This window comes from Thalassophryne amazonica, chromosome 4 (assembly GCF_902500255.1).
Source record: "Thalassophryne amazonica chromosome 4, fThaAma1.1, whole genome shotgun sequence".
Taxonomy (NCBI): Eukaryota; Metazoa; Chordata; class Actinopteri; order Batrachoidiformes; family Batrachoididae; genus Thalassophryne; species Thalassophryne amazonica.
This window is the reverse complement of record NC_047106.1, coordinates 136,060,200-136,083,131: the sequence shown is the minus strand read 5'-3', so window position 1 is coordinate 136,083,131 and position 22,932 is coordinate 136,060,200. Positions and strand designations below refer to the sequence as shown.

The following is a 22,932-nucleotide window of genomic DNA, read 5'->3' as shown; positions in this document are numbered from 1 at the left end:
GTAAGAGTAGAATGGGAGGCAGAGCCTTCAGCTTTCAGGCTCCTCTCCTGTGGAACCAGCTCCCAATTCAGATCAGGGAGACAGACACCCTCTCTACTTTTAAGATTAGGCTTAAAACTTTCCTTTTTGCTAAAGCTTATAGTTAGGGCTGGATCAGGTGACCCTGAACCATCCCTTAGTTATGCTGCTATAGACGTAGACTGCTGGGGGGTTCCCATGATGCATTGTTTCTTTCTCTTTTTGCTCTGTATGCACCACTCTGCATTTAATCATTAGTGATCGATCTCTGCTCCCCTCCACAGCATGTCTTTTTCCTGGTTCTCTCCCTCAGCCCCAACCAGTCCCAGCAGAAGACTGCCCCTCCCTGAGCCTGGTTCTGCTGGAGGTTTCTTCCTGTTTAAAAGGGAGTTTTTCCTTCCCACTGTAGCCAAGTGCTTGCTCACAGGGGGTTGTTTTGACCGTTGGGGTTTTACATAATTATTGTATGGCCTTGCCTTACAATATAAAGCGCCTTGGGGCAACTGTTTGTGATTTGGCGCTATATAAAAAAAATTGATTGATTGATTGATACATTGCTGTATTCATCTTTTCCTCAATCCCGACTAGTCTCCCAGTTCCTGCTGCTGAAAAACATCCCCACGTGATGCTGCCACCACCATGCTTCACTGTAGCGTTGGTGCCTGGTTTCCTCCAAACACGACACCTGGCATTCACGCCAAAGACCTCAATTTTTGTCTTATCGCACCAGAGAATTTTATTTCTCATGGTCTGAGAGTCCTACAGCTGCCTTTTGGCAAACTCCAGGCTGGCTGCCATGTGCCTTTTACTAAGGAGTGGCATCCGTCTGTCCGCTCTGCCATACAGGCCTGATTGGCGAATTGTTTCAGAGATGGTTCGTTCTCCTCTCTCCACAGAGGAATGCTGGAGCTCTGACAGAGCAACTATGGGGTTGTTGTTCACTTCCCTGTCTTAGGTTCTTCTCCCCCAATTGCTCAGTTTAGACATGTGGCCAGTTCTTGGAAGAGTCCTGGTGGATCTGAACTTCTTCCATTTTAAGATGTAGACACATCCCGAGGATGATCAGTGGAATGCACCTGAGCTCAATTTTGAGCTTCATGGCAAAGGGTGTGAACACTTATGTATGTATGTATGTATGTATGTATGTATGTATGTATGTATGATTTCTTTATTTTTATTCTTAATAAATTTGCAAAAATTTCAAATATTTTTCATATTGTCATTATGGGTTATTGTGTGTAGAACTTTGAGGAAAAAGAATGAATTTCATCTGTTTTGGGATAAAGCTGTTACATAAAATGTGGAAAAAGTGAAGCAATGTGAATACTTTCCGAATGCATGTAAGTCTGTATTTGGAAGTAGGCTAGCATTGTTAATCACGGGATGGAAAAATCTATTTTGAATTAATAAATCATTTAGCAATCAAAAATAGCAGCTGTCAGATGGAAGGACTTGTTTTCTCTGTGTAAACTGATTGTTTTTGGATTTCGGTTCTGAATCTTTCAGGCTTGAGAGTTTGAGTACTGTAAGTTTTCTTGTTCTTTCTGATACTTTGTATATTCAACAGCTTGCATTTATTGCATGTATTGCAGTTGTAGCAATAATAATGTAATTTCAATTTCAGGTTTAATTCAAAGTTTGTACTTTGATAATCCAGGTTGTAATGTCTCTGTAGCTTTGCATGGCCTGATATTTTGGAGGAAAACAAATTGCACATTTCCTTGCATTAATTTAATGTTATACATGAGAGAACTTGACATTTGGGCTTCCATGTGTTCACAAATCTTCAAAATCTCACCTCTTTGAACACTGAAAATTGCCACAAAAGCTACAACACATTTGGAACAAGAAGAAAAGTTGTGGATACAAGTAGCAAATGAGATTCCTTCTTCAGGTATCTTGCCTTCCACTAAAGGACAGGGGGAGATACTCGAATATCCGGGAGGGACTCAAAGTAGAGCCGCTGCTTCCTTGCATCAAAGGAGCCAGCTGAGGTGGTTGGGGCATCTTACCGGGCTACACCGCCTCCTTTACTTGTTTCTCTGTTGCTAAAGTACTTGCTACAGATAGGCCTGTCACAATAATGACTTACTGTGCAATATGTGGACATGACCTCAATTTTTGTGACATCTGTTTCCTGTTGTGTGTACATGATTTACATAAGAATGGTGCCAACATGAAGCCAGAAGAAATAGCATGATTTTCACTACCTTGGTGCATAGTGAAAATCCCACCGTGTGCAAATGCGCGCAAAGGGACAGTGAAGCAGGTGAGGTGCAATAAATGTTATACAACGTTAATAGGTGTTTCAGTCAACGCCTGCATAAAAGCAGCCAGACATTTTTGAAGCTGTCCAAATAATCCTGGTTTTAAAGACACACTTCATAATTCTGCAACTGAATCTACATTTTGTGTTTAAACAATGTGAGAGTAGTGCACATTACCATGAATGAGCCAGTCAGCTGACTGATTAAAGCAGCCTTTTTAATTAATTTCATAATTCATTATTACCAGTAACTCTGCTTGAGTTTTATTGATTTCAAAAGTTAAAAAAAATTTTTTTTTTTACAGATTCTATTTCTGTTCTCTGTGTTGAGAATTAACAGTTGATTCCTCATTCAAAGGGTGTACTTGCATTAACGGTTGCATAGAACAGTCTTCAAAATTTTGTCCGTCAAAGGTATTTATGGGACAATATGTCACAACAAAAGTGGATATGACAGATGGATACAGATGACTTAATTGAGACTTGTTGAAACTGTCGCTTGTGGTCCTTTTTGTGCCTGTAGCAGGTAATAAACCAAATTAATTCATTTGACATCTAATGGATCAGTCACCATTTCCACAGTTTTTTATTAGACAGTCAACTAACTCAGAAGATGCTTGTTGTGCTTATTGATTGAGACTCATGTTGATTATGCTTTAATAAAAGAAAAACTGAAATACATATTGTATTCAAATTCTTGAGCTGTGAATACCAGACCGCTCTGCATGTTTACATCCACATCTGATGAGTTACACATTGGTCACATTTGTTAGCTTTCTCTAAAGTTGTCATTTCTTGTGTACATTCCTGGTAGTGAAGGTTTTCTTTTAATTGGGCTTTAATCAGGTGTTGGCTGCAACTAACCGTGACCTTTGACCTTTTAGTATTGCATAAATAGTAGGCTTGTTTTCTAAAGACATGGTGTGTCACCGAGAATACGTGTACACATACTCGCACAGACACACCACTGACGTCATGAGTGTTTAAAGCTGTTGAGCAACTGCAGTGTTCAAACTGGCTCATTCTTTTCAGGTGTAACAAGACACACCTGTCTGTCTGTCTGTGTGTGAGACACAGCTAGGCATAGGTTCAGTAGCCTTACCCATTGAATGACGAAACCATATGCAGTATGAAACTGTAAAAAATTAAACACTGCATGTACACACATAAATAAGACATAGAAGGACATGCTCGGTGTGTAAGTGTTGAAATGGAAGTTAAATACATTTTTAGTTTTGTACATTAAGTACATTCCTGTCCAAGAATCGTGTGTGTGTCTCTGAGATCATGAAAGGGGTTGAAATACTTATTTACAGGGTTTGTTCATATATATATATATATATATATATATATATATACACACACACATATAGAGTAAGACTCATCTAAACTATCATCGTATAAACTAGATATTCACACTCAGGAGACAAAAGCAAAATTCCCAATACTTTTGTATGGTTTTCCATGTAATAAACACTGTATATAATGGATTTTGTATAATGGATTTTCGCTCACATTGGACAAAACGTTCTGTCCAACTGCAATGCATTTTAATTAAAAACCCCGACATGTACCGGACAGAGCAGTGTGGACGTGCCCAATAACAGAGGTACAAAATTAAGTTCAGCACTGACACTCACTGATTTGAGGAAAGTGGGACCATAATTACATGATTAAAAGACTGGCTGTTTGTTTTTTTCAAACCATGCTCAGACACGGGACCTAAATGAGGCAGGGCGTAATTTAAGGCCGGTGATTATGAAGAAAATGCTGCTGCCTGCACTGTAATATGGTAAGTTTCAGACATATCCCTGGGTGTGATGAACCAAAAAGAACCACTTTAGATCAGAGCCCTCTGCGTGGCTGCGAACCTGGACACCTGCTAAATCTGAGACCATAAAAGGCTTTGATTTGTCACTTTTACAGTTTTCACTCCTTCCTCTTCTGTCATGTTTTAATAGTTTTTGCAGTGCGCATGCTGATTACATTTTGCTCATGGATCAAATACGTTACAGTTCGTACAGAAAAGTCCAGAAATATGACCAACTTCACAACACAGAGTCGGGAAGACGACGCTCAAATGACGTGCAGTTCATGGAGTGAAATTTTACGTAGCATATTGTTGGTTTGGAGGTTGATGAAAGAAGTGGAGCTCATTGAGGGAAATGTAATCCATAAAACACCCCTGTTCCTGTGGAAAATTGTCATCGGAGAACTTTAAAGGGCCATGCACACATCGACCACAGAACTGGAGAAGCATAAATCAGGCTGTAGGATTTTAAGGTACCACTCCGCAGCGGACTTAGAATAACGGATTTTGTCCATTTTATACATATAACGGATTTTGACTATAATGGACAAAATTCGCCGGTCCATCTGAATCCGTTATATACAGTGATGAAAGTTTTCCGGAAATGCCGGAAAACCAGTTTTTACTCATGTGGTGAACATTTCCGGGTTATTTTTGATAACGTACATCAGAATCCATTCATTCAGTCCCAAATACATGGTGGCGTTAATGCTTCGTGTTGGTTTGCAAGTCGCCATTAAACTCAGAAGAATTATTATTTCATGTGGTCTGTTTCACTGATCTGTATATATTACTGGATAGCTCATTGGCCCACACACTCCTTACAATCTGCTGAAGCAAACTGGCAGCCATCTTCAGCGGGTCAAAGAGCTTTTTGTTATCATGCACCCATTCTGTGGAACGGTCTTCCTGCAACCATGAAACAGAGTCCGTGGACATTTTTAAGTCAAGACTTAAAACCTATTTTTATTATCTTTATGAATAGTTTTTATTTTTTATCTGTTTTATTCTTTTGCTTCTGTTTTTAATTACGTATTTGAATTTTTTAATTTTTATTTATTTTGATTTTTATGTTTAACTGTTATGTGTGAGGCACCTTGAGATGGCTTTTGTTGTGATTTGGCGCTTTATAAGCTGATTAAATTGAATCTTGCCACTACCATCTTATGCAGACTGCACGTAGACAGCTTATTAGAACGTCAACAATTTCAAGTAATAACTGAGCTGATTCTCTCATTCACTTATTTTTGTCCTTCAGTAATGTAAGATTGATCCCTCCTAATCTATTTTTGCCATGATTAGCTATTTGATTTATTTTCTTTCTTTTATTACTTTGACACTTTATTCCTTTCTATTCTCAGTTACTCATATCTCACTGGGACAAATACTCAATTCTAAAAATGATCATTCTTCAGTCAAAGTTTATACAAGTGTAGTGGAATCATCAGTAAGCTTTTATTTATATGTATATATGCGAGAGTGTGTGTGCGTGCGTGTATTGGTACCATATCACGTGGATGGACAACAAGTCATAATGGATAATACAGAAATAGTGGATTTTTTTTAAATAGTTGCACTAAATGAATAAAACACCACTTAACTAACTTGAGGAGAGTTAGTTTTCCCTGCAATGACATTTATTACACACAACTCTGAGCTTCAGCCTAATATGAGTAATAAAGCTCATAGCAACAACGCCTAAAGCTCCAAAACTATGCACAAGTACACCTAATAAAATAGTTTGTCCAGCACAAAACGCAACATGTGGCTACACATGTTGCGTTAAGAAGCCGCTTATTATTATTATTATTATCTTTGCCTTACATGCTGGAATAAGGGACAGAACTCTTCAAATTATTGTTCATTACTTCCCATTTCAGTCATACTCACAGGTGAAATGTTCGTCGGTGATTTGCACAGTTTATAGCTGCACATGAAGGCATTTTTTAACAAAATTACAAAGAATAAAGTTGTGTACTCCTCATTAACGATCAATAGAAAGGAGCATTCAGGAGCGGGACATCGGACTGGTAATATGGCGGCTGGTTTGCTTCAAAAATATTGGCCGATGAGCTATCCAGTATTATATAGAGATCAGTGGGTCTGTTTTCACAAAGTTTGTGTTTGTAAAATCATTTGGAAACGTCTCTGAGATGCCAGAGTGGACATTAACCATGACATTTTCATGTCATGATCTGAGACTGAAGGATTATTGTTACATGCCGCTCCATGCCCGCAAAGCAGTGAATGAGAGATGTTCTGACTTTACTGTGAGCTGCATGCCACGCTGAAGTTCCACAACAAAATCAAATGGATGAAACATTGTTCTGCTGCATGAGATGATTTAAAGTTCGTCAAAAACTGGAGATAGTGCAAACCAAATGAGCAACCTGATTTTTTTTTTTTTTTTTTTAATCATCATTAACATGCCAGTAAGTCTTTGATCTTATGTTTCAAAAAACTTTGAATTGTTTACATGCAAACTCAAGCCTGCTAAATCTGCATTTTATGGTTCTTCTGGACACAAGCTTTCTGAGGTTTTGGGGTGAAAAAAATCAAACATAATGGCAGATTTCACAATTTTGGAAAGAGGGGGCAGCCTGTCTTGTGATGACGGTGTAAAGAACAAGTTTAGATGGTAGTGGTGAGAGGAAAAAAGACAAGAATTTTACATTTTTATTTTTTTGTCTTTCAATCTCAGGAAAACAAACCAGGGAGGTTAGAAGATATTTTTATCTGATGATCACTTGCGTTATGTATAAGACAACAAATGTTGGCATTAATGTACTTTTTATTATATTTAGCCCTCGTTTTATGTTGGAAAAAAATTACATTGATTATGTTGCATGTTATTTTCACCTGTACTGTGTAAATTCACTAAAACAGTAAACAAAAAACAAACATGCCAGCACTACATTTAAGAACTATTTAGTTAAAGTTAACACTTTTTTCCCATTTGCCCCATTTTCTCAGATTTTCAGTATTCAACATTTTCAGTGTTCTCCAGACAGAATATAACTGTGCTTTCTGCAGATGTAATTCTTGCATTTCACACAACTAAAGTACTTGTTATCCTTTCTTTTTCTTTATGAAATTTTGTGGCTTTTCTTCATCTAAGGTCATGAACTCTTGTGTAAAATTTGGACATTTTGATGTGCAGTGGAGTGTCTGTGCAGTTTGTATACAAAGATGATGTTGTGGGGCATTTTGACCCAGACACTTTAATGTGAGCTGTACAGATCCAAAACAAACATGTCTCTTTGATGTGCTCAGAGATGCATCTCTGTGCATTATCAGTTGCACAATACAAATTGTGTGAAGACTGAGGTGGAAAAATTGACCCAACCCAACAACAAAAAACATTTTTTTTTTCTTTTTTTTAGGTTGGTAAATGGACCTGAAAATGCACCAGAATGCATCTGAGATTTCTTTTTTTTCTGGGGGAAAACCCCCAGACCCCCCCCCCCCCCCCCCCCCCAATCATAAGGAGCCACCTGGTGAGGATGCCCCCTGGTCATCTCCTGATGGAGGTCTTCCATATAAGTCCAACTGGGAGGATGGTCTGGGGAAGAACTAGGGGAAAGATTATATTTCCCAGCTGTTTTGGGAATGCCTTAAGATCCCCCAGGAAGAGTTACACCTCTGTCACACCTTGATGATTTAGCCAGTGTATGCCGACCATATTAAAAATGCTTGCATATGTCTAACAAGTTATGGGTAAATTTTGTGTAAGTTAAGAGCACGTATACGTTATAATACAGTGAGAACATTGAAATATTTTGGGCATGCATAATATTTTTGACATATGCCAGGGTATGACTCATATGTCTCGCATACGCGGGCCATATGTTGTCGTTACGTTATGCGATTGTTACCACATATTTCTTGTAAGTTACTCATAAGTTGAAATGCGTCCATTGATGCTGTCCATTGATTTGCTCAACAACTGAAAGCTGCGGTCCTCATACGAACAGTTCAAATTGTTACGAATATTACAGCCATTCACAACCCGAGTAAATATTAAAGGATTATTAACCGAGAGCGAGGTCTGGATGGGAAAATAGCAGACCGACGTCTGATATTCCTATACAGACCAAGCAAGTGAGGTTAATAATTTATTTTATGGCTGTTTGGAGCTGTTTTCATCTTGTTGGTCTTCATTTTGCATGTTCACTTCAAGCTCGTTTGCTGTTAATTCCTCTAAATAAAACTTGTCAGTGTAATAAAATTTGCTCAGAGAATGGTCCTCTTCGTTGATCAGAATTTTTTTTGTTCGCTTTTTGTTTTGTTTGATTTTGCGCTGTGTAAGCAAAACTGCAAATCTGATACGTAATCCAGACAGATTGTCATGGTAATGGTCTGATATGGGAAAATGGCAGACCAGAAATCAGCCAATCAGAGCATGCATACTGTCTTAGCCATATAATAATCTTACGTGTTTGCTTCAGTCGGATTCATCATCACAGCCTGATGATAACTTATACACATAAAGCATCCCAATTTTGGTAAATGACGTCTGAAAATACTTTAGTTCCTTATCGTGGCTGAAGAAACGTAGCATTTTAAAAGAAGTCGCTCTGTGGTTTGTCTGTTCTCGGTGCATTTCAGGCTGAACCAAAGAACGCCGGCACTTTGTGCCACAATAAGACAATTAACTTAAAGTTGAAAGAGTCACAGTGCCTCATTTATTCATGTCAGCGTTTACCACAGGCATCAGTCGATTCTTCAGCATTCTCCATGTGATGAAAATAAATCCCATGATCCAAAACAAAAGGGTTCTGCCAGGGGTGGAAACACAAACCAAGCCAGACTTAACTGTTCCGGCCTGCGCCACACCGTCCAGTACCAGCTCGAACCACTCCGTGAAAATGGGACTGTCAGCGACAGCGGCGTAACATGTCCTGCATATTTTTCGTACGTTGGCATACGCTGGCTAAATCGTCAAGGTGTGACAGGGCTCTTACGGGACTTGGCCGAGGATAGAGAAGTGTCAGATGAGCTGCTTACTCTGCTGCCACCGCGACCTGGATAAGCAGTTGAAAATGAATGGGGATATATGTATATATTTATTTATTTTATGAAAAATTGCTAATGCGTGTTTTATCATGGATAACTAGTGTTTATGGGATTTTAAGCCTGGATATAACATTGTGTGTAATGCCCACTTTGATTGTAAATTGGTTCAGGCCATGTACATTTTGATGACATTCATGAACTGTTAAGTGTTCATGTTGCTCATATTTCTGGTTGTGATGTTGAACTGTATCAGGGACTTTAGGTGGTCTTCTAGCCTACATGTAATTCCATTTTAGCCACAGAAAAACACTTCGAACAAGCATCTATTGTTTCCACATTCTGTGTGAGTATGTCTGCAGCTGACTTCTGTCGTCGGAGGGCACATGTTGTGAAGGGTATGGGGGATAAGCTGTTTTGATCTTCATCTATGGGGAAAACAAGGAACCTCTGGAAAGCAGGAAGTTTCTTGTCTTTGGAAAGTGGTGTCTGGCTGTGGTGCCCAGATCCAAACCAGAGTAGTTTGTTTTATTGTAGGCAATATGCAATAAAGTGGTTTCCTGCATGTTTCAACCTGTTGCTGTTTGTATTTGATATTGTTCTGTCAGTGCCACTCCCAGTTGCAGCGGTCTTGTCAGAACATGGTTGAACACTGCAGCTGTTCTGTAGTTTACACTCCAAAATGTGCTTCTTCATTGCAAAGGTTCCCATTGTGCAAGTCCTTGGCTCGTATTTTTGAAAATGCAATCGGAAAACAGGTGTATCTCACCTGCTGTGTTAAAGCTCCAACAAGGTGCTAACATTCCTCAGAGTGTGTTCCGCGTTCACCAGGAGCCTGAATTGTTGATGTAAGGCAGGATGGATATCTTGTGTCGTATGTTCCAAATTCTGACCCAACAGTCGGAAAACCGGAGGAGAAATGGAGTTTAGAGAACAGGCAGTGTTTTTCCAGCTATTTATCGTATTGTTTTGTGAGCTCGAGCCCACTCGAACTCCAGCTTCCTGTTCTTGGCTGACAGGCAGGGCACCCGGTGTGGTCTTCTGCTGCTGTGGCTCATCTGCTTCTCAGTATGATGTGTTGCCCTTTCTGTGCTTATTTGCCTTTCTGTCAACTTGATCCAATCTGGCTGTTCTTCTCTGACCTTACTGCAAATGCATTACGTTTTTGCCACATGATTGAATGTTTTTGGGCATGCCTAATGAGGTGTGTGCTGAGTGTGTGTCTGTGGTGTTATCTCAGTTCATGTTCAGAGCTCTCCCTAAGCAGTGGAAGCGTGGCTCAGCGCCAGGTTGTTACAGTCTCAGTCCCATCATGCTGATTTTCAACTTTAGGGTCTTCAGATAATTTTGCTTAAATTTGTAGAAAGTTGTCAGTTTGCAGCCAGGTGGAGTGATTTCTCATCTTCGTTGCTTTCTTGTGTAAGCTGGTAAAGCAGGCATCTCTCAACATGCAAGACACACATCAGACTGTCCCTCAAAAAATAAAGCGCTGCTATTGGTGGAATATCCAATGTCACACAAAGGTTTAAGAGCACCGTTTCTGCAAAGAAAGTTCATAAACACCTTCAGCAGACTCTCTGTTTATGTGCATGGTGATGAATCGCAAGCGGGAGACAAAGCCTGTGGATCAGAGGACTATTTTGTTGTTTTTGTGCCATCTCTGGCTGTACCCAGTGTCCATCAAACAGAGAACCATCAGAACCTTCAGGATGCTGCGCTCAGCGGCCACTATGGAGAGGCGGGGCGCCAAGCAGAGTGCCTTGAGAGAGTGGCAATCAAACAGGAGAAAAAAGCTCACTGTGGATTGACATTTTTAAGATTAATTTATTAGTGTAAAAATAATCATAAAAAATTACATTTTTTTTAAAAAGCACATCAAACAAATACAACAATAAATAAGCAGCATTGCTACTTGCATGAAAGTTGATTTGATGTATTCATTTATTTTTCTTTGTAATTTTTTTTGTTTGTTTTCCCTCATCTGTTCTGCCTGTGAAGTTGTAGTAAATGGCTTCCATTGGTATTTATAAAAAAGTAAAAAGTTTTTGCTGCAGCTTCTCCTTCACTTCTATTTAAATAAAACCTCCAGTGACAATCCCCCCCATCCCACCCAAGTGCCGCCATGCTCTTAATTTCTGGGGAGATGTTTGAGTGTATTCTGTAATGTTTTTAAACTGGAGAAAGAAATGATTATACGTATCATTAGATGGGTTTGTATCGACCTGTACTCATTGGACTGGATTGGAAATGGAGTTGGCACATCTGTAATAACATCATTATGAGGTTACTCAACCTTAGAATGAAAAGAGGGCTACACAATCAGGACCACGTCTTTTTTGGCACGTGAAGTACCATATTGTTTTCTGTCCCACAGTGCAAACTTGGTGACAGTTCTGGAATTTTTAGTAGGGAAATTTTGACATCCCGCCTGGTCTCTAAGGTAGTATTAGACTGCATACCTGACTATTCTCAGACAGGGGCTCCAGGTCTCACGTATATTATAGTGTTGGGGGGGGTTGGCTGGAAGAGTTCTGGGGGAGGGTCACAGACAGAGGAGGCTGAACGGTGCCATTATCCATCAGGCTCAATGGATGCTTTGTGTCAGTGGCCACAGTGGGATGGAGGGGGAAAGGGGAAGAGCAGAGACTAGTACCCTGTCAGAGTGTTTTTGAACACACTTGCACGGTGGAGGTGCGTAAAGAGGCGTGACAGAGAAATGGCAAATTTAGCTTGACACTTAGGATGGAGCGGGACTGACCAAAGCTCAGTGTTGACTCTTAAGGCGTCTGTGTTAAGCCTGGTTCACACGACAGGATTTTAAAATTATCTTCAGGTTTCCAAAACCTGGGAGACCACACACGTGAAGATAAAAAAATCATAGATCTGACCGTTTTGGTCATAGTGTGTGGTGTTCAGCCACACGGTAAGGACAACACCACCACACACGAACAGATTTCACACACGAACATTCACAGCTCAGACAGGAAATCTGGCAAAATCTCTCGTGATTAAACGTGACTTCAGAGTAAAGAAACGTAGATACTTTGTGGACTATTTAAAACAGAGGGAAAAAACAATACAAAAAGAAAAAGAAAAGGTGCTCTTTAAAGGAGTGGAGACAGCGCGACCACCGGACTTTCTGGTAAGTCAGAACAGCTGTTTTGATTTTATTTTCCGCTCTGTACGTTTGTCACCTCGCTTTCTGATTGGCTGCACATCACATTCAGCAGGCTGCGTGCTCGTTTTGGTTGGAGGACACAACACACGCTGCGATATCGGGCCAAAAAAATCCAACATGTTGAATATCCCCGATTTGCCATTGGAGCGCTTCTTCTTTTACTGCATTGTGTACACAGTATTAAAAAGTTTGACAACAAGCCTGCATGATTTATAGCTCGGCAAAAATAGAGCACAGCAGGAATTAATTGGCATCGGGTAGCACTATATTTTGTCACTTTAAGTACTGTTAAGTTGCCTCAACTTAGGAGAAAACTACTTCCTTTCTGCGGCCTGTGCTCGACACAGAAAAAAAATTAAACATGTTTAAAGTATATATACCCCCAACTCAAAGTGCATCCCTGTAAGATAATTTAATTTTGTTGGGACTACATAAATTTATTAGCTGTTAATCCTGCCCATAATTGAATTAAGTTCATCCAATGAGTCAGTTTTTTGAGTGTTGGATTGGATTACACCTAATATATGTAGTCACTCCTAAATAAATTAAATTAATTAAATAACATTATGTTGCATGGATGTGTTTTGAGTTGGGGTTCTATATATTTATTAGATGGAAATCCTGCACATAATTGAATTGAGTTCACCCAAAGAGCCATTTTTTGAATGTATGCAGAAGAGGATCTCTGAAAGCAAAACATGTCTAGAATCTTGAATCAGATGAGCCCCTTCAGCACCGTGGCACCACTTCCAGTCAGCTAAGAACAGAAAACTGAACGTACAGTGGGCATGGGGGCACCATAATTTAATAATGGAGCATTTGTGCAAACCTGTGCCTGGTGTCATCAGTACCTCTCGTATGGTTTGGTAAATGCTGCGGTCAAAACAAGACTGAATTAGCCAAAGTGTGCATTACGTTATTCCTCAGCATTTACTTACCTACGTAAACATTTCCTTCTTGTTGAAGGATGGTTTAACGTGTTCTTTGGGATCAGACGTTTAGCTCCATGTGGAGCAGCTTTCTGTCTCCGCCCTGTTTTCTGGTGTTTCCTGTTTTAGTGCAACTCCCTTCCTGCTCATTGAACTTAGTTTTCTTCCGTTCTCTTTTCAATTTGTCATGAAAGCTGGCAAAACAATTGTATCCAGGCTCTGAATAAAGGGTTTCTGTCCTGTTTGTGTGCTTTTCTGCAGACGTTCACAGCATGGTGCAACTCCCATCTGCGGAAGGCTGGAACTCAGATTGAAAATATTGATGAGGATTTCAGAGATGGGCTCAAACTCATGTTGCTGCTGGAGGTCATCTCAGGTAACTGCATTGACAGTGATGTCATTAATAGTTTTCCTGATCGTACAGAAGTCACTGAAATCCTTTCAGCCAGCAGTGACCTGATGTATTTTTCAAAGCTGTATTCAGGTCTTTGCGAGATATCTGCTGTGAAAGATGCCTGTCCTCTATGGACTAAGACTGGGCAAATAACCACCAATTACAACTCTCGCCATCTTAATTCTGCTTATTTAATTTTGTTAGTACTTCAGGACAGGGCTGGACTGGATCATAAAATTTGGCCCTGGACCCACCACTACAATCCACATGAAGATACTGTGAAGTACATATAAACATACAAGCCCTGAATAACACTACTATACTGAACAATATTATCAGTTATCAAGTTGTTGACCGAAAGCCGAAGGTTGTATGGTTTTCTGAAGGGTGTATAAAGCCATATTCATTGGTGAACAACTTGATAATGATTTTATCATATACAGTGGTCCCTCATTTATCGCGAGAGTTACGTTCTAAAAATAACCCGCGATAGGCGAAATCCGCGAAGTAGTCAGCGTTATTTTTTGCAATTATAGATGTTTTAAGGCTGTAAAACCCCTCACTACACACTTTATACACTTTTCTCAAACAGGCATTAACATTTTCTCACTTTTCTCTCCTGTGTAAACACTCAAAGTTCAAACCTTAGTAGAAAAAAATAGAACGCTTTCCTATAAATAATTATGATGGCTTTTAGAACTAACAAATTTAATTTTAACTATCAACCTACGAGGTTGGACACGTAAGAAATTATTAATAATGACTCACCAGTATTTCACAGTTCCTCTGACTGCCTCTTCGTCGTGGCGCCGCTCCGCTGTCCAGATTGGCTGATTATTCGAGTGGTATGAAAAATATTACCCGTCCGCGAAAAGGGTGTATTGCTATTTATTCTTTAGTGTTTTATCCAATCATATTGGCGTATCATTTATAGGTATATGATAATTCCCCGTACAGACCTCACAGTTGGTTAATAATCCTTTAATATTGTTCAAATTCAGCCAGAAGTCTGTGTAAATTCCTTTTCAATACTTTGCATTAATGAATATGGAATTTACCAAACAATATTAAAAGGTTGATAATCAATTTCAATCAATTTTTTTTTTTATATAGCGCCAAATCACAACAAACCGTTGCCCCAAGGCGCTTTATATTGTAAGGCAAGGCCATACAATAATTATGTAAAACCCCAACGGTCAAAATGACCCCCTGTGAGCAAGCACTTGGCTACAGTGGGAAGGAAAAACTCCCTTTTAACAGGAAGAAACCTCCAGCAGAACCAGGCTCAGGGAGTGGCAGTCTTCTGCTGGGACTGGTTGGGGCTGAGGGAGAGAACCAGGAAAAAGACATGCTGTGGAGGGGAGCAGAGATCGATCACTAATGATTAAATGCAGAGTGGTGCATACAGAGCAAAAAGAGAAAGAAACAGTGCATCATGGGAACCCCCGAGCAGTCTACGTCTATAGCAGCATAACTAAGGGATGGTTCAGGGTCACCTGATCCAGCCCTAACTATAAGCTTTAGCAAAAAGGAAAGTTTTAAGCCTAATCTTAAAAGTAGAGAGGGTGTCTGTCTCCCTGATCTGAATTGGGAGCTGGTTCCACAGGAGAGGAGCCTGAAAGCTGAAGGCTCTGCCTCCCATTCTACTCTTACAAACCCTAGGAACTACAAGTAAGCCTGCAGTCTGAGAGCGAAGCGCTCTATTGGGGTGATATGGTACTACGCGGTCCCTAAGATAAGATGGGACCTGATTATTCAAAACCTTATAAGTAAGAAGAAGAATTTTAAATTCTATTCTAGAATTAACAGGAAGCCAATGAAGAGAGGCCAATATGGGTGAGACATGCTCTCTCCTTCTAGTCCCCGTTAGTACTCTAGCTGCAGCATTTTGAATTAACTGAAGGCTTTTTAGGGAACTTTTAGGACAACCTGATAATAATGAATTACAATAGTCCAGCCTAGAGGAAATAAATGCATGAATTAGTTTTTCAGCATCACTCTGAGACGAGACCTTTCTAATTTTAGAGATATTGCGTAAATGCAAAAAAGCAGTCCTACATATTTGTTTAATATGCGCTTTGAATGACTTATCCTGATCAAAAATGACTCCAAGATTTCTCACAGTATTACTAGAGGTCAGGGTAATGCCATCCAGAGTAAGGATCTGGTTAGACACCATGTTTCTAAGATTTGTGGGGCCAAGTACAATAACTTCAGTTTTATCTGAGTTTAAAAGCAGGAAATTAGAGGTCATCCATGTCTTTATGTCTGTAAGACAATCCTGCAGTTTAGCTAATTGGTGTGTGTCCTCTGGCTTCATGGATAGATAAAGCTGGGTATCATCTGCGTAACAATGAAAATTTAAGCAATACCGTCTAATAATACTGCCTAAGGGAAGCATGTATAAAGTGAATAAAATTGGTCCTAGCACAGAACCTTGTGGAACTCCATAATTAACTTTAGTCTGTGAAGAAGATTCCCCATTTACATGAACAAATTGTAATCTATTAGACAAATATGATTCAAACCACCGCAGCGCAGTGCCTTTAATACCTATGGCATGCTCTAATCTCTGTAATAAAATTTTATGGTCAACAGTATCAAAAGCAGCACTGAGGTCTAACAGAACAAGCACAGAGATGAGTCCACTGTCCGAGGCCATAAGAAGATCATTTGTAACCTTCACTAATGTATTCAATGATCTCTCCCACAGTTTTTTTTTTTCCCTACAGCATCTGTTATGACATCATACTATGCAAATAATAAGGCTATGACAGCACGCTCTGATTGGCTGATTTCCAGTCTGACATTTTCCCATATCGGACCATTACCATGACAATCGGTCCAGATCACATATCAGATTTGCGACTTTTTTTACAATTTTCACAGCGCAAAATAAAACAAAACAAAAAGCGAACAAAGAAATTCTGAGCGACGAAGAGCACCATTCTCAGAGCGAATTTTATTACACTGACAACTTTGAATTGGAGGAATTAACAGCAAACAAGCTCAAAATGAAGACCAAGATGAAAACATAGCTCCAAATAGCCATAAAATATTTTCCCACACAGACCTTGCGCTTGGTTAATAATCCTTTAATATTTACTCCGTGTGTGAATGGAGCAAGTGAATCTATATCCATGCAAGTTGTCAAGTGACTAAAATAAATGTATAATGGACAGCCAAGAAAAGAGGAAAATAAGTGTGTTGCTCTTACAAGGTGGATGCTGGCTAAAGCGCATCAGGACACTGGCAGGAAGGAAGGCAACTGTAGGTTTCACCACACAACAAGCCAAATTATTCCAGGTGTTTGTCATAAAATACTCGAGCACCATGCTTGTAGAGTGCCAACATCTGAACAGATCACACGCCTCTGTGGCTGTAGACATGATGAGACCTTCGGATTTAATGTTGTACGTTAACAGAGTTAGCACTTTTAGCAGCTTTCGGTAGCTTCACGCGTTGGCTCCACTTAATGTATGATTACTGGAAAAAATGCACGGCTCATAACTTTTAAATGACCACAACAAAGTAAACTGTGAGGAGACCCACTGCACAGTCTCAAAAAATATGATTTAATTCACACCTGAACTCAGGTTAGGTGATTTGGACGTCATAGAGAGGCATGTTCGGACGTCTTTCGTCACATGTAGAGCCACGCACGCTCCACCCCTTTGTGCATTAATGAGTTCTGACTTTCTGATTGGCAAAGAAATGTACATGACGATAGAAGTATCCTACAAAAAAAAATTGTGGGAGAGTTACCATTTATTTAAAAAAAAAAAAAAAACAGGCAGACAGTGGCCCATTTATTGATCAGCCCACTGGGAAATATCCTGGCACTCTATGGCCAGTCCACCCCTGCTTCATGGCATTCAGTAGAAAGCATCAGACATCAGTATCTGATGTGTACAGAATTTGATGCCTGTTGACATTTTACACACACACAATCAGTATTTTTGCACCACAGACGTGACATGATTGTGAAATGTAAAGTACTGTTGAAATTCTTGCACAAACAGAGTAATGTGATTGCCTGTTTCAAATATTGCATGTGCATGACAGAAGTCATTTTCACTTGATGGCAAAACTGTCATGAAAACTTTCTGCATTATCAAACTTTGACGTGTATATTTTTTTAAAAAGACATTATGGTTTTGTGCTGATGGACAAAAACTGACTCATTAAATCACTGTACAGTGCATGAAACTAAGCTAGGGCTAATTTGGGCCAAAAAATTGCGTGATTGTTTTGGATTCGTATGGCCCACCTCTTTGGACAAAACATTTTGAAACCTGGGTGTTGATCCCAGACACAGACTGTGACAACACTATCCTTATAATGTTGTTCTCTTTGGGCTTCTTGTGTTTAATGACACCTTGTAGCAGGGAAGCCATTCTGATCATGTCCGTGACCTTTAGTTCTTTCATATCACTGTTGTATTATTGGACCTTCCGGTGTCTTTTCATAGTAGCTGTTTTTTTCCTGCTGCTCAGGACGCTGTAACTTTAACCGTCATTCTGCTGAGCCTGTGGAAACACGCTCTGCTTTTGTCACCACCTGATCTAATGCACTGACATTTGTGTGTGTGTGTGTGTGTGTGTGTGTGTGTGTGTGTGCGTGCGTGCGTGCGTGCAGGTGAACGGTTACCCAAGCCTGAGCGAGGCAAGATGAGAGTCCACAAGATCAACAACGTGAACAAAGCACTAGACTTCATTGCCAGCAAAGGAGTCAAACTGGTCTCCATTGGAGCAGAGGGTCAGCATTTATTCACATGTACACAACACGCACACACAGATGTGCATGAAGTCAAACACCTCTGGTGATTTGAGTGTTGTGCTGTAAGTTACAATCCTGGATGATTTGTGCAGACGTGAATGTCATAGAATTGTGTCATGCTAAATTGAATGTAGTGACTAAAATGAATTACAGCTGCAACTATTGCCTATTTTCCTAATCATATTCTGTCAATAACTTATTATTAAACAAGTAATTGGACAAGATTGGTTGAGTGAAGATGACAATTTAATTAGATTTATGCTCTTTGAACAGTTGATTCAGGCTGGCTACTGTTAAAAAAAAGTATCAAAACAAGAATGGGAACAGTGTGCCATTAAAAAGCCAGTAAATTGCAAGTGATCAAATTTCTCTGATCAATAATTGGTGCTTTTTAAACGTGCATATAAATTTCTCAAGCCACAGATTTAGAATTTACATTTCTGCTATCCAAAATAAATCTGTATTTTGCACACCAAGTCTGGCACAACTATATATATATATATATATATATATATATATATATATATATATATATATACACACACACAAACAAAACAAAAATACAAATGCAACGCTTTTGTTTTTGCTCCCATTTTTCATGAGCTGAATTCAAAGATCTAAACTATTTTCTATATATACAAGACCTATTTCTCTCAAATATTATTCACATATCTGTCTGAATCTGTTAGTGAGTGGTTCTCCTTTGCTGAGATAATCCCTCCCACCTCACAGGTGTGACATATCAAGATGCTGATTAGACAGCATTATTGCACAGGTGTGCCTTAGGCTGGCCCCAATAAAAGGCTTCTCTGAAACGTACGGTTTTGCTTTTTTGGGGGAGGTCTGGGTGGTGAGAAAACCAATCAGTTTCTGGTCTGACCACCATTTGCCTCATGCAGTGCAACACATCTCTTTTGCATCGAGTTGATCAGCAGCCAGACGCCATTGAATGTGAGCATTTGCCCACTCAAGTCTGTTACAACGACAAACCGCAGTCAGGATCAGACCCCAGTGAGGATGACAAACATGCAGATGAGTTTCCTTGAGATGGTTTCTGACAGTTTGTGCAGAAAGTCTTTGGTTCTGCAAACTGATTGTCACAGCAGCTGACCGGGTGGCTGGTCTCATACGATCTTGGAGGTGAACATGCTGGATGTGTAGGTCCTGGACTGGTCTGGTTACTTGTGGCTGGGATTGTGAGGCTGGTTGGATGTACTGCCAAATTCTCTGAAAAGCCTTTGGAGACGGCTCATTAGGGGTGTTGGAAAAAATCGATTCACGTCCGAATTGTGAGTCTTATTTATTACAATTCTGAACCGATCCAAAATGTCCAAGAATCGATTTTTAAAAAGCATTTTTTTAAACATTTTCTTACTTACTCGCTGCATGTACTGTTTGTCAGGCAGCGGCTTCCGTACTATAGCGTCCCCATGAGGGGAGGGTCTGGCATGCTTCAAACATTCGTGAGCTGTAGCTTAGCATGGCGGACGAAGAGCTAATTCAGCCAGCACCGTCTTTGCTGAAGGCAAATGTTTGAGCGCATTTTGGATTTTATTATTTGCTGCGTAAGGAGGAGCTTGACATGACTTATGCAGTGTGCAAAATCTGCAAAATGAAAGTCAAGTACTTCGGAAACACTTCAACTCCACAAGCCCACATGCTACGCTATGACCCGGAGCTAAAAGGAGCGGAGCAGCGGTCTCTGCCGACTACTGAACGCTTCGCTAAACTGCCAGCCAACTCTGAACGAGCAAAGCAGATGAGTAAATTTACATCTAGAATAACTTGATTAACCTTGTAAAGCTGCATTTTCTTAAACATAAACATTTTTTTAAGTAATATAACTATTTCTCAGAGCTGTTTGAATCGAAAATCGATTCTGAATCGAATCGTCACCCCAAGAATCGGAATCGAATTGAATCGTGAGTTGTACGATTCACATCCCTACGGCTCATGGTTGAGAAATGAACATTCAATTAATACGCAACACCTCTGGTGGACATTCCTGCAGTCAGCATGCCAATTGCACACTCCCTCAAAACTTGCGACATCTGTGGCATTGTGCTGTGAGATAAAACTGAACATTTCAGAGTGGCCTTTTAATGTGGCCAGCCTAAGGCACACCTATGCAGTAATCATGCTGTCTAATCAGCATCTTGATAGGCTACACCTGTGAGGTGGGATGGATTCACTCAGCATAGGAGAAGCGCTCACGAACAATATTTAGACAGATTTGTGAACAATATTTGAGAGAAATAGGTCTTTTATGTATACAGAAAATGTTTTAGATGTTTGAGTTCAGCTCATAACAATTGGGAGCAAAAACAAAAGTGCTGCATTTATATTTTTGCTCAGTGTAAATACATACCTCTATTTTTTTTGCTCCATAGCTTACTGTGTGTGTGTGTGTGTGTGTGTGTGTGTTAGTACACAGTGCATATTTCATATTTAAACCATTTTTTTTTGTGGTGTACAGTAACTCTGCAGGAGTGCCCCCAATTTTGTTGCCCCACCACCCCCTGAGAGTGACAGAAAAGACTCTTCCATTATTATTTTCTTTGAACCAATTTAAGATGCTAATTCCATGTTTGTTTGTTTTTTTAAGCTCTACACAAGTGCTCCTTGGCTTTTCGCAATCTCTTCTCATTATTCTTTTTAAAGCTTACGAGGAGCACCTGGTTGTGGCCAGTTTATGATGAAATGATGTTCTTTTCACATCTGAATTATGGCCCCAACAGTGCTTACTGAAACATTTGGAAGTTTAGAAGTCCTTCTGTAATCAGTGCCAACAGTATGTTTTGCAACAATAAGGCTATGAAGATCTTGGCAGAGTTATTTGCTTTTACCCATCATGAGGTTTCTTGTATGACACCTTGGTAATGAGACACCTTTTTATGGGACATCAGTTAGGACTAAACCAGCTGATATTAATTTTCGCTGACGAGAGGCAGGTGTTCAATACTTTTTCCATGTTATTTCACATTATTACACATTAATTTATGAGCGTCTATTTTTTGATTTCTAAGAATGTGTGAATTACTTGGGTTGTTACCAACATCTGGTGAAAACTTCATGTCAAAAACACCTTTAGAAATATCTCACTAAGATTTCAGTGAGTTGTGCTACTCATGTCTTTCATCTACTGTAAAGATCCATATTTGCGTTGAATCACTGTCCCCGTATGAGACTATTCCGCTGCATGTGAGTTCATATAGATAACGCCACCACGTTTTGAAAAAAGTTGAGGTTTTATATGAATTGGTGTAAAATTTCACAGATAAGATGGCCGCAGAATGACCACGCCACGTACATTGATTTGATATCTGTACAGAGCAAGGTTTTATGATATGCTGTTATTTGCAAACAAATCAAACTTAAAATGGACAAAATATTGAAGGCAGTCTGACTCAACACGTCGCATGACAGAAGAAAAACAATGCGCTGCACAGTAAATTCATCCCAATGCGAACAACAGACGTAATCCAATTCATGAATGTTTGATCAAAAATGTTTAGATTTACTCTTTCCAATATCAAATTCAAATGTCCACAAAATCCACAATCTGGATCTGATCTGGATCAAACTTTGTCAGGAGATAGCGAGTTCCAGTCTGCACCTCACTTTCAAATATGAGAGTGATTGGGGCACGTTTGATTGAGATATAATGTAAAATATACATTAGGAGCTGCCCTGCCAATATGTAGACCTTGGTTCAAATCCTCATCATGCTGCCTGTCTGTGTCCTTGTACAAGACACTGAAAACATGGTTTGTAGGCTTTCACAAACATTTTTCAACTAAGAAAACTAAGTTGAAAAATGTTGAATTTCTCCTTTAGAATTACAAGGATCCTTGCAATAACTTTGCATTAGTACAAGTTCAGAAACACAATCATGCTGCCCAGAAATCACTGCAGGCTGGCATACAGAACTGTGCACATCATCAGGCCAGCTGGTTGCATCGGTACCAATATAATGTGCACCCGTGATGGACTCTGCGTGCTGTCTGTCAGCATAGTAATGAAGTATCTCGTATGTTTTTTCTCATTGCTTGAATTTCTCATTTATTTCTGGCTCTATAGTCATGGGAACTGCATACGGATGTATATGGGGGTTCTTATTTAGCACACTGCTTAAACACTGAATACATGTTGAGCTAGACAAACTAATTTGACAGTGGAGAGTCATTCTTTTAATCTAATCCTTTAGTTTATTCAGTCATATCACTTAAAAAAATACAGCTGACCTTATGGAGTTGATTTAATTTTTATAAAGCGAAGTTCAATGAATTAGATTTTGTTGTAGATTTTCTGAAAATTCATATTTTGTACTTTATTTATTGCACCAGTGTTTTAGTCACTGCTCAAAGGAAGCTCACTTTAAACAAATATTCACAAGTGTTTGATCAAGCTTGAAAGTTTCACTGAGCTCAAACATTCACCATTTTTGTCAAACTAAAGCAATCAAAAATTGAGGTGCCATAATTAACAGGGAAGTGACTAAGAACTTTCAAAGTCTCTAATTGAAATAATTATTAATTTTGTGTG

General features: G+C 39.5%; 1 protein-coding gene across 2 annotated transcripts in view; it reads left to right on the top strand.

Moving 5' to 3' along the window:
• LOC117508808 (alpha-actinin-4) overlaps positions 1 to 22,932 on the top strand; it is a 162,847-nt gene that overhangs the window by 71,410 nt on the left and 68,505 nt on the right. For both annotated transcript variants that reach the window (XM_034168643.1, XM_034168642.1), the window contains exons 2-3: positions 13,476 to 13,590; positions 18,247 to 18,366. In XM_034168643.1, coding sequence (XP_034024534.1) covers positions 13,476 to 13,590; positions 18,247 to 18,366 — 235 coding nt within the window. The remainder of the gene's footprint in view (positions 1 to 13,475; positions 13,591 to 18,246; positions 18,367 to 22,932) is intronic.